At 47.6% G+C, this 20153-nt stretch overlaps 1 protein-coding gene across 3 annotated transcripts in view; it reads right to left on the reverse strand.

Moving 5' to 3' along the window:
* Window positions 1-4268: 4268 nt before the first annotated feature.
* Window positions 4269-20153, reverse strand: part of SLC6A20 (solute carrier family 6 member 20) — a 40183-nt gene continuing 24298 nt past the window's right edge. The window contains exons 5-11 of one of the 3 annotated variants that reach the window (XM_055382182.2): window positions 19941-20051; window positions 18653-18894; window positions 17645-17807; window positions 12973-13177; window positions 10348-10507; window positions 7303-7468; window positions 4269-5902 (exon numbers count right to left, since the gene is read on the reverse strand). In XM_055382182.2, the coding sequence (XP_055238157.1) occupies window positions 5888-5902; window positions 7303-7468; window positions 10348-10507; window positions 12973-13177; window positions 17645-17807; window positions 18653-18894; window positions 19941-20051 (1062 nt within the window). In that variant the 3' untranslated portion in view covers window positions 4269-5887. Of the gene's footprint in view, window positions 6572-7302; window positions 7469-10347; window positions 10508-12972; window positions 13178-17644; window positions 17808-18652; window positions 18928-19940; window positions 20052-20153 lie in introns of all 3 variants that reach the window. The other 2 variants (XM_004033992.5, XM_055382184.2) reach the window with 2 other exon arrangements.

The raw sequence follows: 20153 nt of genomic DNA on the forward strand, positions 1-20153 counted from the left end.
TGAATTCCCTGGTCCCAGGTGAAGGAGTTAGATGATCTGTTTGTTCCTAACACTTGCCTTGGTAGATTATTCTGAGCATGAATTTGCTTTTTGTTTTTGTTTAGTCAAAGGTTCAGATGTTCCTCTTTCTCCATTCACCATTTTCAGTGATGCATGCCTATTGCCCTTTATTCTAGTTGTACAAACCTAAAGTACCATCCACTAAAATACTGTGTTAGCATTTTATGTCCCAAATCAAGCTCCTATTATAGTTGGGTTCAAATATAGACTAACATTAGGAAAAGTAGAAAGTGTAAGTGGTAAGTCATGTTTAGCAGAATTTATGATGTTCTCTCTGAGCTTCTGGGACCACATATTCTCCTGGGTTTTGTTTTTGTTTTTTGTTTTGAGACAGGTTCTTGCTCTGTCACCCAGGCTGGAGCACAGTGGTGCAACCTCTGCTTCCCAGGCTTAAATGATCCTCTCACCTCAGCCTCCCGAATAGCTGGGACTCCAGGCATGCATCACCAGGCTTGGCTAATTTTTGTATTTTTTGTAGAGACAAGGTTTTGCCATGTTGCCCAGGCTGGTCTCGAGTTCCTGGCCTCAAGCGATCCGCTGGCTTGGGCCTCCCGGTGTTGGGATGACAGGTGTGAGCCACCACACCTGGCTGCTCCATTCCTTGCTGATCTCTCCTCTCTACTTCACAATGCTGTGAGTCAGGAATTCAGGCAGAGTTTGGCTGGGTGATTCTTCTGTTCCAGATGGCACTGATGGAGGTGACTCAGTGGCATTCATTTGACAGATGGGCTGGTCTGTCTGGCCCAAGCTTGTCTGGTGCCCAGGCATGGCTGGAAGGTGGACTCAGCTGGTCCTTTGAGCTGGAGTACAGCAGCCTCAGGGTGGTGGGGCTTCATTCATGGCAACTTAGGGCTCCCCAAGTGAATGTTCCAACAAACCAGGTTGAAGCTGCATGGCCACATGATCTAGCCTTGAATGTCAAATGGTGTCCCTTCCATCATATTCTTTTGGTTGAAGCAATCACAAGCCCACCTAAATACACAGACCCTATCCCTCCATGGGAGAGGTGGAAAATCACTTGTGGCCATGTCCGAAAACACATTGGAGTTCCTGTAGGCCTTGGTCGCAGGCCCTCTTCTTCATGTGTACTCACCCTGGATGACCTCATTTAGACCTGTGGCTTTAAATAGCATCTCTCCACTGTAACTCCCAAATGTATATCTCTAGCCCAGACGTAACCCAACCTCCAGATTCTTGTATTCAACAGGTTACTGGATATTTCCACCTAATTCACAGACATCTCAAACTTCACATGGTCAAACCACTCTTGATTTTTACTCTGCAGGCCAGCTCTGTTCCCTACTTTCCTCATCTCCGGAAATGGCACCAGCATCCCCCCAGCAGGTAAAGCTCTTTATCCCCCTTTCCCTCAGCTGGGAATCCAACCCATCAGCAAGACTTGGCAACTTTCCCTCAAAGTATAACTCAAGCTTGCCTATTTTTCTCCATATCCATTCCCACGTCCGTGCTGCCATCATCTTCCATGGGTTTACTACAGTAGCTTCTGGAGTGATTTTCCAGCCTCCCTTTATGCCCCGCTCCCATCCATCCTCCATGGCAACAGTGATCTTTCAAACGTAAATCAGATCTTGCCAGACCCCACAGTGAACCCTCAGTGGCATTCTCTTTCTCTTCAACAAAAATGAAGCTCCTTGCTGTGGCCTGTGAGGCCTTATGTGATCTGGCCCCTGCTCACTCCTCCAAGCTCACTTCCCATCACTCACTTTCCCATTCCAACCACAGGCCTCCTCTCTGCTCTTTCCCTCCTCAGAGCCTTTGCACTTACTGTCACCTCTCCTGGACAGACCTTCTAGGAATTTTAATGACTCGTTCCTTCTTCCTCAAATTTCAGTTCACGAAGTTCCTCAACCGCTTAAAGTACTGTCCTGTTAACGCCACCACATTGGGCCATTTATTTCCTTCTTAGACATGATCACAGTCTGTAATCATATCATTTATTTGTTATGCATCATTGTCTCTCTCCTTTTCCAGAATGTAAGTGCCATAAAGGCCAGCGACTGTGTCTATCCTGTTCACCATTGCCCCCGGCGCATACCAAGGGACTGGTTTGTAATATACTAGTTGGGTAATCTCAAAAAAGGCTGATCCACCCACCCTGCAGGAGGGTGAATAATAGAAAAGTGATCCACATGTAAGAGACTGGTCAGGAAATTCAGGTTAAGAATTTGCTATTTGTAGATGCAATTTTTGCCTTGCAAAGGGATGTGTAAATCTGTTATTTTTTTCTTCCCCTGACTGATGTAGGGCAGAAAATCGGCTTAGTTAATTCTCTACCCCAGCTTTTCTACCTATAAGGTGGCATAAGTTAATTTTTCCATGTAAAGTAACTCATACAAAAATCAAATACAACAGTTTACACACTCCCCCCTCTGAGGTGAGGCTCTGAGGTCACATTCAAACCTAATGTGGTTCTGCATGGCCCTGGCCAAAAAGAGACGCTGAGATGGGCAAGACTGCCTGGGACACTCTCAAAAGGAGTGGCAAGATTCTGCAGCAATTCCAAGGGGCTCACATTCTGTTTTAAATCCGGCCAATTAGAAATTTTTTTTCTAACTTTTCTTGTGGCCTCTCTCTCTCATCTTCCCATGATAGACTTCATCCACTGCATTGGTGCGGTCTCACGGGTTGCATGAAGAGGTAAACGCAGAAAAGGGTGACAGAAAAAAAGGTTGGATGGATTTGTCCCCCCCACTTATTTTCCATTTTTTCAAAATTAGCTTGTGTTTCTATATGAGAGAAAATCTTGTGTTGAGAGAAGTCTTAAACTGTATCCACTAAGTGACAAAAGAAAAACCCAAAACCAAAAACTGTAGATACACTTGCTTAGAGTTTTATTTACTATGACAATTGCTAAAAAAAAAATATTTCCCTACTCAATTTCTTGGAGCTAAATCAAGGTTTGCTATGTTTCCAGTAAAAACAGAAAGCTTTCCGGAGTCCATGATCTGGCCATCGTGTCATGGCTACCACTAAGGGTACAGGGATGGAATGTCCCTTTGTCGCTCCAGCTTATTGGAGGGTGGGTGGACAAATGTCGACATGGCCACTTTTGTGCAGTACCTAGGAAATGGCAAAGAACATTTTTTGAGACAGGATTGATTACTGGCTCAAGAGGATTCTTGAGAAATGTTCTGCTCTTCAGGAAATTCACAGAAACGAGACATTTTCAGCTGGAGCACATTATTCTGTAACAGTGGTGCTTCATCTGTTTGAATTCCATGGGCAAAAACTATTCCGTAGAAGTAACTCTTCCATATAATTGGAAATGCTGAAAAATGCCTTCAAATTTTTAAGTCATTTTATAAAATGTAAATACTCCTCAATGTACTACCCATGTTCTTTCTTTTTTAAAGGGGGCCTCTCAGATTTGGCTGCACATCGGATCACCTAGGGAGTTTTTGGGGCTATGGAGGCCCAGGTCTTGCTTCCAGAAGGTCTGATGGGTGGCCCCAGGGTGTGGTGTGGGCATCTGGAGTTTTAAATGCTCCCAGGTGGTTGGAATGGGCTGCAAGGTGGGGACACTGAATAAGGTAAAGATCTAGGACATTTGTCTTTTCACTCCTGAGGCTACCTGGTGTTCAAGGCTTACGCACCCTGACTGATGACTGATCCCAGGTGGCCCCGAGTTGTAGGACGGTGACTGTGAGTGGGGGTTGAGAGGAGGGCCAGATCCTCCAGGATTCAGAGCAGACTCAGTGCTGTGTTTGCCATTGAGTGTGCTGGCTCTTCAAGCCTTGACAGCAGGTTTTTTGACATAAAAGAACCTTCTGATAAGAAGATTGAATCCACGGGGTAGATAAGATTGAATCCATAGGGTACATGCTGGTTCATACATTTGAAAGTCAAATGTATGATAACTGGACAATCAGGTGAAGCTGGAAGATGAGATGGTCGCTGAAGACAGTAGAAGACCTTTCTAAAGCCTATTTTTGCTGTAAGAGAATTTTATAGCACAAAAATAAAAAGACATCTCCGGCCAATGTCCCGAGTGAGTGAGTGTTTGTGTCTTCAAAGATATCTGTGCAAATATATCCACAGAAACTCTCCAGAATTCCATGATCTCAAGGAAGCACTGGACGTTAGAGCAGGAAGGGACTTGCTCACTTTAGGGGTAACCTTGACCTACTTTATTGCAGTTAAAAATAGAAAAATTTTTTTGAGTAAAGAAATAAGACACAGAGACAAAGTATAGAGAAAGAACAGTGGGCCCAGGACCGGCGCTCAGCATGTGGAGGACCCGCACCGGCGCTGGCCTCTGAGTTCCCTCACTATTTATTGATCATTATTTTTACTATCTTAGCGAGGGGAGTGTAGCAGGGCAACAGGTGGGGAGAAGGTCAGCAGGGAAACATGTGAGCAAAGGAATCTGTATCATGAATAAGTTCAAGGAAAGGTACTGTGCCCGGATGTGCACGTAGGCTAGATTTATGTGTCTCTTTACCCAAACATCTCAGTGTAGCAAGGAGTAACAGAGCAGTATTGCTGCCAGCATATCTCACCTCCAGCCACAGGGCGGTTTTCTCCTATCTCAGAATAGAACGAATGGGAATGGTCAGCTTTACACCGAGACATTCCATTACCAGGGACAAGCAGGAGACAGAAGCCTTCCTCTTACCTCAACTGCAAAGAGGCCTCCCTCTTTCACTATTCCTCCTCAGCACCGACCCTTTACCGGTGTCAGGCTGGGGGACGGTCAGGTCTTTCCCTTCCCATGAGGCCATATCTCAGGCTGTCTCAGTGCGGGGGAAACCTTGGACAATACCCAGGCTTTCTTGGGCAGAGGTCCCTGCAGCTTTCTGCCGTGCATTGTGTCCCTGGTTAATCGAGAATGGAGAATGGCGATGACTTCTACCAAGCATACAGCCTGCAAACATATTGTTAACAAGGCACATCCTGCACAGCCCTAAATCCATTAAACTTTGATTCATTACAGTGCATGTTTCTGTGAGCACAGAGTTGGGGCTAAAGTTACAGGCTAACAGCATCTCAAAGCAGAAACAATTTTTCTTAGTACAGATCAAAATGGAGTTTCGTATGTCTTCCTTTTCTACACAGACACAGTAACAATCTGATCTCTCTTTTCCCCACATGGACTAATGTGATATCATAGATATGGTGTGTCTTCAGTTACAAGATGCTCTGTTTGAATTTATATACATTTTAGAAAACTTATGTACAGATGAATAATTTAAAATTAATTGTAAGTGGTATTTGTGGTCTTGATAGAGTTGGCCACGATGTCCAAATGTAATATTAAGCCTATGGGAAAGTCAGATCCACTTTTTTTTTTTTTTTTTTTTTTTTTTTGAGTCAGAGTCTTGCTCTGTCACCCAGATTGGAGTGGAGTGGCATGATCTTGGCTCACAGCAACCGCCACCTCCTAGGTTCAAATGATTCTTGTGCCTCAGCAGCCAGAGTAGCTGGGATTACAGGCCTGTGCCACCACTCCCAGCTAATTTTTTTGTATTTTTAGTAGAAATGGGGTTTCGCCATGTTGGCCAGGCTGGCCTCAAACTCCTGACCTCAAGTGATCCACCCACCTTGACCCCCAAGGTGCTGGGATTACAGGCGTGAGCCACCGTGCCCAGCTGAGATCCACTTTCATTCTCACCTCACAGTGGCTCCTGACTCCTTTTCCAATGCACCAAGACACCACGGAGGGATGTCTGCACAGACTTCTAATGTGGTTTGGGGTTGCAAACTGTAGTTGGGGCAATTTTTTGTAGAGAGGTCTGGTCCTGGACCCACTGTCAGAGACCTTAGAGAAAGGATCCCTTTGGGGGTCCCAAACAAAGATCTTCTTTCTTTATAACTTGTCATCCTAAGATTTAAAGGGTGGAAGGGGAACACAGAAATTGCATATTCACTACAACTCAAAAAAGAAGAGAATTTTGCACCACTGACAAATAGGTCACCTTAGGCACTTCAAAACTCCTTAAATGGATCTAAAAATATTTGTCCTCTAATATTTTGGTGTCTCTTCAGCCAAAAACAAAAATTGCTTAAATTTGGTCCCATAAGAATTATAGTCATATTTCAGTTTGCCATGTGCCCTAATTCTAGGACTTTCCTGGAATGAAGGATGCAGTTCTCTTTGAGACCGGCTTTCATAGCCCGCCCCCTTCGATGATGAGGCAGGTGACAGGGAGGAACAGCCACCACGGGAGGGTGTGCATTCTCCCAAGGGAGTTTTCTTCCTGCACACCTTCCTCATCTTCTTTAGACACTCAGGAAGTTGACGGGCTAAGCACTCCTGGCTTAAGCATTTGAAAAAGCAGCGGAGGAGTTTCCGCCTGTAAATAGTATCTGTAAAACCGTGAGCGGCTGGGAAGCCCACATCTCAGGCCACGGGGGCTGCGTCTCCCCTCTTGAGGCGACGCTGAACAAAAGTCCCCAGGGCCGCCAGGGGGATACACATGGTGGAGGAGGCCACAAGCAGCCCGATGACAGCCAGTGCATAGGCCGGGTAATCTTTGGTCACGAGCTGGCCCTGAAAGGAGAGACTGAGTGTCAGCAGAGGGCACCTGCTGAGAGCACTGCCCCTGGGCCTCAGGGCCCATCCGTGATGGGGAGGCGATGTGACGTGGGCAGAGAGCATGTGGGGCCGGTGTCCTCACTCCTGGGGCCACCGGCTCTGCAATTCACTAGCAAATGTGCCAGGAGCCTAACTGCCCTCACCTTCTTTTTCTTCCATAAACTAGGAATAATAGTAACTACTTGAACCAGTGGGTGTAGAGCTATTGTTTGGAGCTACCCATAATGAATAACCATGGTAATAATCAAGCACCTTATGTCTAAGGCAACTTTCAGGGAACCTAAACTGTAGGCGGCTACTCTTAGCCTGGAATGGGACTTTCCCGTGAAGGTAGCAACGTTCTCTGTCAGTGCTGTCTGCTGCGGTAGGCGCGGAGGAGAGCGCTGCTCAGGAGGCAGGAGCTGGCGCCTTTGCAGCGGGAGTTTTTCTCAGCTTCCGGGGGACAGGTGGATGGGGAAGCTCTGGAGGAGTGCCTTCCTCTCACCCCACTGAAGCACATACCTAAAAGCTCAAAGCCCAGCTCCTCCGTGCTGGACTATTTCTAAAATACCTCAGTGATATTTCCATGTCGTGACAAATAACCTACCTACACCATGGAAATAGTCCCCTGGTTTCGGAAAACGAAAGGCCCATGCTTTTGAGTGGCCATGGGGGCCCAGCGCCAGCCCTACAGAGACAGCAGATACCTGGGAGGCGTCCCAGGCTTGATACTTCAGGGTCCCCGTGAGGATGTAGTCGCTCAGGTAGAAGACAAAGAGGCTGACAATCAGCAGTGGGCTTACGCCAGCCCACATCACCTTCCAGTACCAGCTCACAGCTCGGCCGGTCATGGCCTTAAGGTCACTTTCAAATCTATTTGGAAAACAGGGAGAGAAAGTCTGGATTAACCAGGCTGCGGAGGTCAGGGCGTCCTGCTTGCCTGTCCCTATTCACAAAGGAACATTCTGTTCTAGGTGGTAAAGGATGTCTGAGCTTGGCCACTGGGCTCCTCTGTGACACCTTCTTGAGAGAAGAGTGCTGCGGTGGGGAGGGGAGAAGGGCTGAGGCTGCCCAGAAGGGATGACAGAGCAAGCAACCCGCAGAGAGTGGACATCAGAAGACGCCTTCCTAATGCCAGCCTTCAGATGAAGGCTGCTGGCATAGCCCAGAGGGCAGCCTCCAGGAATGGTGGGCACAGGCAGCAGGGAATGGACATTTGTCAGGCTGGTCATCAATGACAGGGACTTCTTGGGCGGCTTTGCCCACCCCCCTACCCAGCCCGCCCCTGTCAATCAGTGACTCCCTTTCCCAGTAGAAACACCACGGAGCAGAATCACTTGGTCCATTGAAACCAGAGCAGGTTTTCTGGGACAGAGGAAGAGCCAACCTCGGACTGAAGGACCGTAGCCCTGGCCTGCTGGAGCTGGTCTAGAGTGGCCAGGGCAGTGAGTCCCAAAGGCGTTGCCCACAGCCACCATCACCACCTCCATCATGCCTGTGGCTCTCTTTTCCCTCTTCTTTACTTTTAAACCTACGGTTAGCAGCAGCACAACAGCAGCCAGTTTCTCATCGACTTGACAAACTAAGTACATGTGTTTTTGAATACACGTACACAGTATAAAAAGTATCTTTGGCATTTTGGGAGATGTTGGCCCAACGAAACTGCCCATTTCACACAGGAGGAACCAAGGCCCAGGGCTGCGATGCCTTCTTCCTTAGGGCTTGGTAAAGACCAGGCCCAGAACCTGGGTTGGCCTCCTGCCTCCAGCCCAGAGCCTTTAAACCTGCTCCCTACAGCGGAAGAGGCAGCCTTGGCGGGAGGGGCTGGGGTGGTGTGGGTGTGACGTCACCAGCTGCAGCCACAGCCTCTCCCTCCCTGGGACCTGCTGCATGTCCTGGGTGTCCATGCGAGGCTGTGTGGCGACCACCACCTGCCCTTTGCTGCTGCTGACGTAGTTGGACTCTAGGCTGCAGGCCATGAAGGCTCATGTATGTGACACGAAAACCTGGGGCTTTCAAAATCAGGTGAAAAAGTGTTGGGGGTCCTCTTGTCCCTTCACACCCCCATAACCCCCCACTTTCCTGGATGGAGAAAGTTGGGAAGAGCTGGCTGCAGAAAAGCCCCAGGACACTGTCACTGGGTGGTCACTAGATGGCGGTGTCACCTGAGCAAGCCGAAGCACTCCCCTCCTGCCACTTACATGGTCAGTCCACCTACAACATCTCCAAGGCACGTTTGTTTCTGCTTCTGTCTCCCTTCACCAGCCCCTTTTTGATGGACTTGTGCCCCTCACCCATCTAGTGACCTCCAGCGGGCCCTAGGTTCTGTTCCTCTCTCCCAACCTTCTCTTTTTATCCTGAAACACTCACCCTCTCAGTGACCAATCTCTTTCTCCCTCTAGACTGGCATTTCATAGGTGACCAGGGATTTTCCCAATTTTAGCACTGAAAGTTCCACGTCCCAGAAAACCCCTCAATCCTGGGGAAACGGAGAGTTGGTCCCCTTAACACTAGTGTCCTCAAAATGTTAGTAGCTAAGGGTGGGAGTCGGGTGAGAGGAGGGTGAAAAGGCATTCCTTGACCAAGTAAGTCTGGAAATGCTGCAATTCTAACCCTCTCTTTGGGATCCACAACTGTCTTTAAGATTCTGAGAAGTCCTACGGGAAAGACATCAATTTGGCTTTGTTTAACTTATGTCCTGATGGATCATGGGAGATCCTTCAGCATGGCACGGGACCCTGGCCTTTCTGGGGACACAGGGATTGCTGCTTCAGGGATGCCTGCCTCCCAGAGTGTTGTCAATGTCTCCCTCCCCACCCTGAACCAGCACAGAGGATCAAAAAGACTGGGGAAGAGGGCAGAAAACAACGTGGCACAGCCTCCTCGCCCAAACCGCACCCACTACAGCAGCGCTGCCCAAACTGTGATGTGCCTCAGGCCCCCTGGACATAGTGTGAAGATGCAGGATCTGATTCAGCAGGATGGGGTGGGCCCGAGCTTCTGCAGTCCCAACGAGCGCCTTGTTGCTGCTGCTCCCGCTCTAGGGACCACACTTGAGGTAGCAAAGCTCTCTCGGCCAGTGGTTCTCAAAGTGTGGGTGCCAGACTCATCTGGGAACCTGCTAGAAATGTGAATTCTTGGCCCTCCCCTGGCCTGCCTGATCAGAACCCTGGGGGTGAGTCCCACGGCTGTGTTTGACCAGCCCAAGGGACTCTGAGGCACACTCGAGTTTGAAGGTTGCTCTAGACCAGTGGCTCTTGCCCCAGCTGCACATTCCATCACCTGGGGAGAACTAAAACATTCCAGTCCCGTGCTGTGCACTGGGATTGAGAACCTCACTGACTAAATTTTGAATCTGCCAAATTTTCTAAGGTCTAAGTTATCAACTGGACTTTGGTCAGGGTTCTTGGAAAATACTGATGTTGGCCGATGATCAGAGCATCCAGTGCCTGGAGGCACAATTCCGTGCCCCAGTAAGCTGTGGGGGTCCAGCAGGGTCAACCCTAAAACAGCCTATGATACAAAGCAAAAGTACAGGGAATAGAGAAAAAGATATTCACTGAAGCAAACTGAGCATGGAATAGAGGCAGAGCGTAGGCTGAGATCTGCGGGCAAAGAACAAACGTTGAGTCATGATGCGAAGCTTAAAGAAGAGGTGAAGATGTGCATCAAGAAACAGCTGTTTTCCTTGAGGGGCGTGGCCTCTGTGGCTGTGTTTTCCCTATGCAAATGAGGGTCCTGGGCCTCCTCACCTCCTCAGCCCGTACACGTAGCACACGGCAATCGTCTCCACCAGCACGATGAGCAGCAGGGACAGTGTGGCCGCGTAGTCGTTGAATATGTCAAACCAGTAGTTCCCAGCCTCCATCGTGAACACCATGCCAATGGCACAGTTGACAAGGCACACCAGACCTGGGGGCCACAAGACCAGCTGCTCACCTGCCCGAGACCCGCCCACTACTGCTTACCAGTTCTCTACAGGACAGTGGGGCCGTCGGCCCTCAGGGAATTTTGGCTGATTGCTTCATCCACATGGGTTGAAAGAGCTGTCATGGTTTGGACTCTCTGAAGGTGTGTGCCATGTGTGTGGGGCAGGGGGCACAATGGTGTCCCAAAGCGTGTTGGCAGGGGTCACTGATGTTGACTCACTGAGCTGCCCTGCAGGGGTGGCAGAGCTTAAAGCTCAATGAACAAGCAGACGTAGTGGGCACTGTCATTCCAGGATCCCGCCCAGGCTGTGGGTCTACAATTATAACCCCCGCTGTTTATCCCAACAACTCAGCCCTGGAGCTCATGAGAAATGAATCAGGGGAGGAGGCTTGAATATGGAGTGGCCCCATAAGGACTTCCTAGAGAGGACTTGCCTCCACCCAGAAGAGGGTGGGGCAGGGAAGAGACAAATGTCCACCCAGATCCTCCCATGTGCCAGGCACTTGCAATGTGTTGGACCCTTAGGCCTCTGAGGCAGGTGTCCGGAGCCCCCTTTCACAGATGGGAAGGCAAGGCTCAGAGATGTCTAAGGCTCCCCCGACGTCCCATAGCACATCCATGGCAGAGTGAGGATTCAGACCCAGGCCCTTTAGCCTCCAGAACCTGGGCCTTCATCCCAGGCCCCTCCAGCTGCCTTCCCTGGGGACCCCATGCATGTCTGAATCTAGAGCCCACACCTGCCCTTTCCACTAGCACACCGTACACTGCCAGCTACCGAGCCCTCCTGCTATCCCGACGGGGACACACAAGGAGAAAGGGGCCATGCGCTGGCTGAGGGCTATGGGCACACCTAGTGTTGGCTACAAAGACCAGGCCTGAGGAGGGGGTCTAAGTGCTGCAGCACTCTGAAGAGGTGGGGGCAACTCCAACTGGAGTGGTCGGGGCTTGAAGGAGATGGCCTGGGAGCTGGGTTTGATTCATCCTGCATGTCAAGGAATGGTGTTTTCAGAGACGGAGTAGTGTAGGCCACAGGGTCCTTGAGGCACTGCCTGATTGGAGTGGAGCAAATGGGCCAGGGAGTGAAACCATGAGAGATGTAATTGGAAAAGCCAGCTCATTTCCTAAGATCTGAAATGTCCATCAACAGCAGAATGGATAAAGAAACTGTGGTATGTCACCTTACAATGGATTATTATATAGGCACAAAAAGGGGCAGACGATCGCTGCTCGAAACAACATGAGTGGATCTCACAGGTAGATTCTGTGTGAAGACAATAGACGTAGAGTGTGTACAATAGGACTTCGTTCATATGAAATTCAGGAACAGGAAGGCCAGGCGCAATGACTCATGCCTGTAATCCCAGTATTTTGGGAGGCCAAGGCAGACAGATCACTTGAGGTCAGGAGTTTGAGACCAGCCTGGCCAACACAGGGAAACCCCATCTTTACTAAAATACAAAAATTAGCCAGGCATCATGGTGTGCACCTATAATCCCAGCTACTCAGGAGGATGAGGCACGAGAATAGCTTGAGCCTGGGAGGTGGAGGTTGCAGTGAGCCAAGATCGCACCATTGCACTCCAGCCTGGGTGACAGAGTGAGACTGTTTCTTTAAAAACAACAACAAAAAAAAAATAGGAAAAAAACCCCTAAAATGTAGAAGTCAGAATAGAGGTGAACTCCAGGGGTGCATACTGCCTGGGAAGGGGTGTGAAGGAACTGTCTAGGGTGTGGAAAATGTTCTGTATCTTGACCTAGGTGGTGGTTCCTCGGGTGGATACATATGTAAAATCCACTGAGTTTGTACTTAAGAAATGTACACTTTATAATGGTCATACTTCAGGCCAGGTGTGGTGGCTCACGCCCGTAATCCCAGCACTTTCGGAGGCTGAGATGGGCGAATCACCTGGGGTCAGGAGTTCGAGACCAGCCTGGCCAACATGGTGAAACCCCTTCTCTACTAAAAATACAAAAATTAGCCAGGTGTCATGGCGTGCACCTGTAATCCCAGCTACTCGGGAGGGTGAGGCAGGAGAATCACCTGAACCTGGGAGATGGAGGTTGCAGTGAGCCAAGATCACGCCACTGAACTCCAGCCTGGGCAACAGAGCGAGACTCCGTTTGAAATATATATAATATACTTCAATGAAAATGAACAGAAACAAAATCGAGTTCTCTCCTAGCCTGGAGAACTTTGAATGTCAGGTTGGGGAGTTGGGTTGGGGTGGCCACTTCACTTCCCTGTGATGTGGAGAGTGGAACGCACAGGGTGAATCACATGGCCCAGGTCCCAGGTTGTGAGAAGACATGGCAGGACCGTGGTGAGGTGGCTGCAGCCCCCTGTAGCCACCTGAACCAGCCCGTGACCCCTGAGGGAGCTCTCCCCTGTTCACCCCCACGCCTTGGCCCTCTTGACCCCTGCCTCCTCCACTGGCTGGCCCCGCTGACCTGAGATGGCCTCCTTGGGCAGGTGGCTGGAGATGATCTTGCTGTCTGTCAGAGGGGTGAGGATGGCCGCTGTGTTCCCCAGCATGCTCCCAATGCCCAGCATCAGCAGCATGAAGAAGTAGAGCACCGACCACAGCTGGGACACCTCCATGTTTTTAATGGCCTCTGTGTAGACGATGAATGCCAGGCCAGTGCCCTGGACGGCCTGCCCAGGGTGAGAAGACACCAGTTACATGCAAGAGGGACTTACAGTCTTATTCACGCACTCAGTACTAAGCAACATGGGGGACCTTGGAAGTGGCCATGAGAAGCCACATTGTGAGGTTGGAGCTTCCATCTGCAGATCAACCCCTCACACTCAGCTGGGCTGAAACGAAATGGGAGCTGCCAGGAGCTCATATATGCAAAGCACGTGAGAACTTGCAGCCAGCCTGCAACACTGAGTTCCTCTCTCCTGCCCCAAATTACGTACATTCTGGATGAAAGATAATAAAACAATGGATAATTTCTGCTTCTAATGTGATGACCGACTAGGTGTCCTGAAACCTCCGTGGCTGGGACCTGAGGAGGGAGGGCGGGGCCAGGGCAGCAGGAAGCAGAATTGTAGGGGGCCAGCTTGGTCAGCAGGCAACCAGGAGGGGCAGGTGCTCAGCGGTCAGGTCCCTGTGCTGGTAACTCTGTTGTGGAAATGTTAAACTATGGAAATTGAGGCTGGAACTCCTGCTTAAAGACAAATCCCCTAAGGGGCTCAAAAGGGATAATAGGTTGTGCGTACTCTCTGGCTACCCACAGAAGATGCAAAAACAAGCCCTCCCTGGGTAGAGGCCCCCCCGGTTTAGACGCACAGGATTCCCAGAGATTGAGCAAAGTGCTTATAAACAGGGATTTACAAACCCACAAGGAGAGAAGTCACTATGAGTGAAGAACTAGCAAGATAAGAAATCAGATTTAGAACATCCCTCCCCGAGGTGGCAGATGTTGGACTGTCAGATTCAGAATTGCTATGGACTGAACCGTGTCCACCCGAAATTTGTATGTTGAAACCCTAGCTCCCAATGTGACTGTATGTGGAGATAGGGTCTTTAGGGGGTAATTAAGGTTAAATTGAGTTATAATATTGGAGCCCTAATCTGACCAGACTGTAGCCTTATAACAAGAGGAAGAGAGAGAGAGAGAACTCTCTATCATGTGAGGACACAGTGAGAAGATAGGTGTTCACGAACCAGGAAACAGGTCTTCATCAGAAACCAAACCCTGCTGGCCCTTGGTCTTGGACTTCTCAGCCTCTAGGACTGAGAGACAAATTCCTGTTTTTTGCTGGGCACAGCGGCTCATGCCTGTAATCCCAGCACTTTGGGAGGCTTAGGTGGGAGGATCACTTGAGCTCAGGAGTTTGAGATCAGCCTGTGCAACATAGCAAGAACTTGTCTCTACTAAAAGTAAATAAAAGAAAATAAATTTATGTTGTTTAAGCCACCCAGCCTACGATACTTTGTTACGGCAGGCTGCACTGACTAATATAAGAACACAGGTCAGTTCTATAGTATACCAGTTGCTCAGGGGCATACTGAAAATAGTTGGCTTTATGTGCTGACAACAAGGGAGTGATCACTTGTAGAGAACTTAAAAACAATAGTAAAAATCTACAAAAAGTTGATATACTTTTTATTATTATCATGAGCCAGCAATTCTAAACAGTGTTAAAATACTGCTCTCCTTCTCTTGCCTATGGCCACCACTGAAACAGTTATGTATGAAATGTTTAAAGAAACAAAGGATAACATTACAAAAATAAACATGTATCAATAAACTATTGGGATGGACAAGTAAATTTGAAAAAAATAGCATCTATATAAAAAATATAGTTATTGAATTAAAAGGCTCAATTGACAGTTAAATACCAGATTAGATGCAGCTGAAAAGAGAGTTAGTGAACTGAAAGATATATCCAGAAATGAATCAATAAAATAAAAAAGGATAAAAAGATGGGAAAAATAAAAGAGAGGTTAAGAGACCTGTAGGACAGGATGAAAAAGTCACATCTAATGAAGTTCCAAAAGGAGAAAAATGAGAGAATCAGAGACAATGATTATGAGATAATAGGTACGAATTTTCCAAAACTGATAAGAAACATTGGACCCATAGATCCAGGAAGCCCAACCTCACCCATGCCTAGAGTGGATAAATAAAAATATATTCATGCCATGTCTAGATTGCAGAGGCCAAAGACAAAGAGAAGATCATGAGAAAGAGAAAAAGCTGCTTGCTTACAAAGAATAAAAGAAAATTTCAAGAGCAACAATGGAAGCCTGAATCACATGGCAAACATCTTCAAAGTGTTGAGAGAAAATAATTGTTAACCTGGAATTTTCTACTCCGAGGAACAATGTCTTTAAAAGATAGATGCCAATTATAGAACAAAATTTAAGAAAACTGTTCTAAATGAAAGTATTTTAAGGAAAAACCTTTGGAGATGCTCGGATGCAAGAAAGAATGGTGAACAAATAAAAATGGCAAACATGTAGGTAAATACAAGAGCTGTATAAAATAACAATAATGTCATGTCCAATGTATGGGGTTAAGGAGACAGAATGAGACAACAATCATTTAAAATAGGAGAGATAAAATGAAAGTACTCTAAAGTCCTTTTGAATTTTGGGAAGGAGGTCAAGATACTGTTTAACTTTAGACTTTATTAAGTTAAATATGAAAGGAAAATTTCAAGAAGAGAAATCAAGCAACCAAATTCCAAACAGCAGGGAATAAAGTGGAATGGGGAAAGAAAAAGAAAAAAAAAAGAACAAAGCAACAGGAAAAACGAAGTCTAGATAAATCAATAACCAACCATGTAATTCTTGGCTGTAAAGCCAAGCTCAAAAGTAAGTGAGGAAAACTCCCAGGTGCCATCCATAAAGGAAAGTTGAAGTGAGAGCACTGAACAAGTGCTGAAGCCAAAGGACCTCATGGGTCACCTGAACAGGACCTAGGCCTTGAGGGCTGGGGTTTGTGGGCTGGGGTCTGATGCCTGCCTGGGGAAGCAGGCTCATGCCACAGGCCAATACAAGCATGGAGCTAGGGCTGAACAACCAGGAGAAAAAAGCATTGTCTCACCCATGAAATGACCTACAGTGGTTGTACCCATGAAACAAAGTGCCAAACCAAACCCAACCAACCAACCACCCCAAAAATATCAACCTCCAAAGTAGCTTACTAGCAACCAGAGCCACAGGCCCTCCCTACTCCCTATCCTTGAAAAGCATTACCTAGGAACACTCTCTAGGAATAATCTCTAGAAGTATTTGCATTAAATATAAGAATTAGGCAAATATGCCCACTATCGCTTCTACTCCCATGTGCTAGAAGTCCTAGTGAATACAATAAGAAAAAGGGAATGAGATATAAGCATTGAAAAGAAAAATGTAAAATTCGATCTGCAGGCGATATGTTAGTTTACATAGAAAACTGAAGCAAATCTATACATAAATATGAGAATTAATAAGAGAATTCATCAAGATTGCTAGATACAAGGTCAACATATAAAATATTTAGCTTTCTTTTGCAACAAAAACAAACAATAGAAATGAGGGGAAAAAACACCATTCACAATACAATAAAACAGTAAGGTAATAGAAATCTAATGAAAGATGTGCCAAGACGTTCATAGAGAAAGTTAGCTGAAGAATGTTTTAAAAGACTTGACTGAACAAAAGAAAGTATGTTCTTGAGTCAAATATCACAATTCAAAAGATATTAATTCTCCCCAAATTACACTATAAAATCAATGCAAGTCTAGTAAAAATTCCCTAGATTTTTTTTTCCAATGAAACTTATCAAACTGATCCTCAAACCAATGTGAAAAAATAAAGGTCCCAGCACAGCAGAGATAATTCTGTAAAATATAAATAAAGGTGACTTTCAGTAGCAAAAATTAAAAAAAAAAACCCTCCAAATGTCTATTAGTAAGGGAATGGATAAATAAATTGCAGTATTGTTGTGTGATGGAATAAAATGCAGCATTTAAATGAACAAATGAGGTTCCACATGTATTATTATGGACAGATCTCAAAATTAAAATGCTGAATGAGAGAAGTATCTTTCCAGACCATTTATGCCCATTTAAAAACTGCCGACATAGGAGTGCAAAAGGCTTGTTGAAAAAAGAAAAAATAAAATAAAATAAAAACTGCCAACAAAACAATGATATTATTTAAGAATACATAGATGGGTAATAGAAATATAAAAATGAAGGTTCTTGCCTTTGGTGAGTAGGGAAAAAAAAGGGGGACTTTTTAACTTCATCTCTGAAATGTTCTTTTATATAAAAAAATCTGAGCCCAAAATGACAAAATGTTTACAATTGATCTTTCTGAGTGGTATATATGGGTGTTTGTTATTCTCTCTACTTTTCTGTATTTTAAAAGCTTAGAAAGACAAAAGAAAAAGAGAGAAAGGACAGAGAGGTCCGCCAGGAAGTTTATTATAACTAGCATTCTCGAGCAGCCCTCAAGAGAGTGGTGGTAAAGCCTCTCTTCCCCTTGGAGTTGCAGGAAAAGTAATTCAGGATCCTTCTTTATTTTTACAGACCTTGCCTATCTCCCAAGTCAGCAGCTCACCAAGGTTCCCATGAGTGTGTGGAGAGAAGCCAGTCCTCGACCTTGCCTGGGCATCTTACCGTGTCTAGCTCCGACTCCAAGCTGCAGTTTTTGATGTGCGGGAACATCTCGCTGTATTTGCTTGGGTAGGCAGATGCGAGGTAGCCCTTCACCTGCTCCAGGTTGCTGGCTGTCAAAAAGCCATCTTCAAGGTCAAAAGTGTTGGTCAGCAGCAGACTCACCCTGCAGAGCAGACCATCGGATCGACCTTCACTGATCAGAAAGGCAGCTGTCACCAAAGCCTCCTGTCAGCCTCTTCTTTTCTGATTAGGTGAGGAAAGGGAGTCTGTTGCTTGGTGATCTTTTAAAGGGCAGGGTAATTTTGAATGGCACTGAAGAAGCCTCAGATATGAACAGTGATGACAACAGGCACCAAACTCACACAGCTAGGCTATTTTAACCTCTGGACCAACATAGTCCAGTGGAAGTTTCTGTGCTGATGAAAATGCTCTCTATCTGGGCTGTCCAATTTGGTACTCACTGGCCACATATGGCGACTGAGCACTTAATGGTGGACACTGAGCAACTGATTGAAAGTAACAAGGGAATGTACTGAAATATGAATTAAGTTATTTAAATGTGAATTAAGTTGCATTGATTTAAATGTAAATTTGTAAATAGCCACTTGTGGCTAGTGACTACCCAACTGGACAGCATACCTCCTGGATGATGTCTTTGTATTTTGGGCAAGGGGCCACAGAAAGTGAATCCTGCAATCTCTGTGGCTCAGCTAGAGGCTTCTTGGTTACTTCTGAGGTGGGGGAGAGGGGGTAGAAGAAACAAAATTTGATCGTTGTATGTCCTATTATGCTAAGTGCTCAGAACACGCTAACGTGCCCTCATCCCTGCCAGGCAGATGTTGACATGCCCCAGGCCCCCCAGCAACTGGTGGTGGTGTAGGGAGTCCAAATGTGAGCCCTGGATTGAGGACTCCAAAACTGGTGCACTTTGCCCCAGCCCTTGCCCCGGCGACCCTTCAGCTCAGAGCTCAGGGAGGCCTGGGACTCGGTGGGACAGCCCAGGCTTACTTCTTCAAGCAGTTTTCATAATTGAAGGTGGCCTTGAAGCCATAGATGGAGAAGGTGACGATGCTGGCAAATATGGAGGTGAAGCTGTTGATGAGGGACACGATGATGGCGTGCTTCTGGCAGTTGTTGGATGGCTCATTGTAGCTGGCGAAGGCGATCAGGCTGCCGAAGCCCAGGCCAAGTGAGAAGAAGATCTGGGTGGCTGCATTGATCCAGGCCTTGGGGTTGGCCAGCTGCTCTATCTGGAAGGCCAGTAGGGACAGGGCTGATGATCCCTGGGCGGAATCCCAAATGCTCAGACCCGCAACAGGAGAGTGGCCCAGAGAGGGGAAGGAGCTCACCTATAGCACGCAGCCATCAGGGGCACCCCTAGGGCTGGAGACCAGCTCTCCTGGCCCCATCCACTCCCTGGCAGATGAAACACACAGCTCAAGCTGCACACCTCCCAGGGCTAAGGTGCTGTGGAGCATACAGGTGCTATGTGGAGGATATAAGGTGCTACGTATCCTCCATAGCACCTCAGCCATAGGAGGTGTGTAACCAGAAGCAACTATGCTCACCACTATACGCCAGTGTGGAGGTGTGCAATGGAATACTGCAGGGTAAAATAATTAAAACACAAATGGGGCCCTGATGCATAGGCAGTTACTACACAGGTCTGGGCATTCAGAGATGGAGGGGGTGTGGCCTGGCAGGGGAGATCTAGGTGTGGGTTGACTCTCGGCACTGACATCGGGGGCGTCTGGAATGGGGAAGGGGAAGGATGACACAGTCATTTTATTTCTAGGGACTGCATTTGCCAAATGAAGAACTTGCCCCATCCCAAAGGCAAGAGTGCACCCTCCATGGATGAACCCTGGGTGTGGGGTGCATGGAGAATGGGTGGGTTGGGAAACTCTGTAGGGAAACGGGTGCGTGGAACCATGTGAGCAGGCAAGCAAGATGACCAGAGTGGTGCTCATGGCAAAAAGCTTGGTCCACAGTCTGAAAGGGGCTTGAGGTGAGGCAGTGGCAGGGGTGCAGCAGTTGGGGGGCAGTGAGGATGAAGAGGAGAAGCTGAAAGAAAGACTTAATGCTCCAGAATTAACAGGGAGTGGGGATGACCTGGCTGAGGAGGTGATCCAGCGACTGCAGGTACTCCACACTCCTGCCACACCCTGGTGGGCTCACATCAGCTTCCGTAGGTACAGCGTTGGCCCACTCTCCACCTTTCCCTCTTCCCACCCATCCTGGAAGGTGGCAGGATAAGTGAGGGGTGCCCTTAGGGCCCTTCCGCTTCAGCCCGTACCTTGGGAGTGAACATGTACATGAGGCCATTGGTGGCTCCGTGGAGCGTGAGGCCCCTGATGAGGTAGATGATGAGCACGCAATAGGGCAGTGACGCCGTGAAATACACCACCTGTGGGCATCAGAGGGCAGAGTTGGCCTCCCGGAGCAGTGGGGTCCACAGGACAGACCCACGCCCCATGGAACACCACATCTGGGGTATTCAGGCTGCACC

The sequence above is a fragment of the Gorilla gorilla genome, chromosome 2 (assembly GCF_029281585.2).
Source record: "Gorilla gorilla gorilla isolate KB3781 chromosome 2, NHGRI_mGorGor1-v2.1_pri, whole genome shotgun sequence".
NCBI classification, from domain to species: Eukaryota; Metazoa; Chordata; class Mammalia; order Primates; family Hominidae; genus Gorilla; species Gorilla gorilla.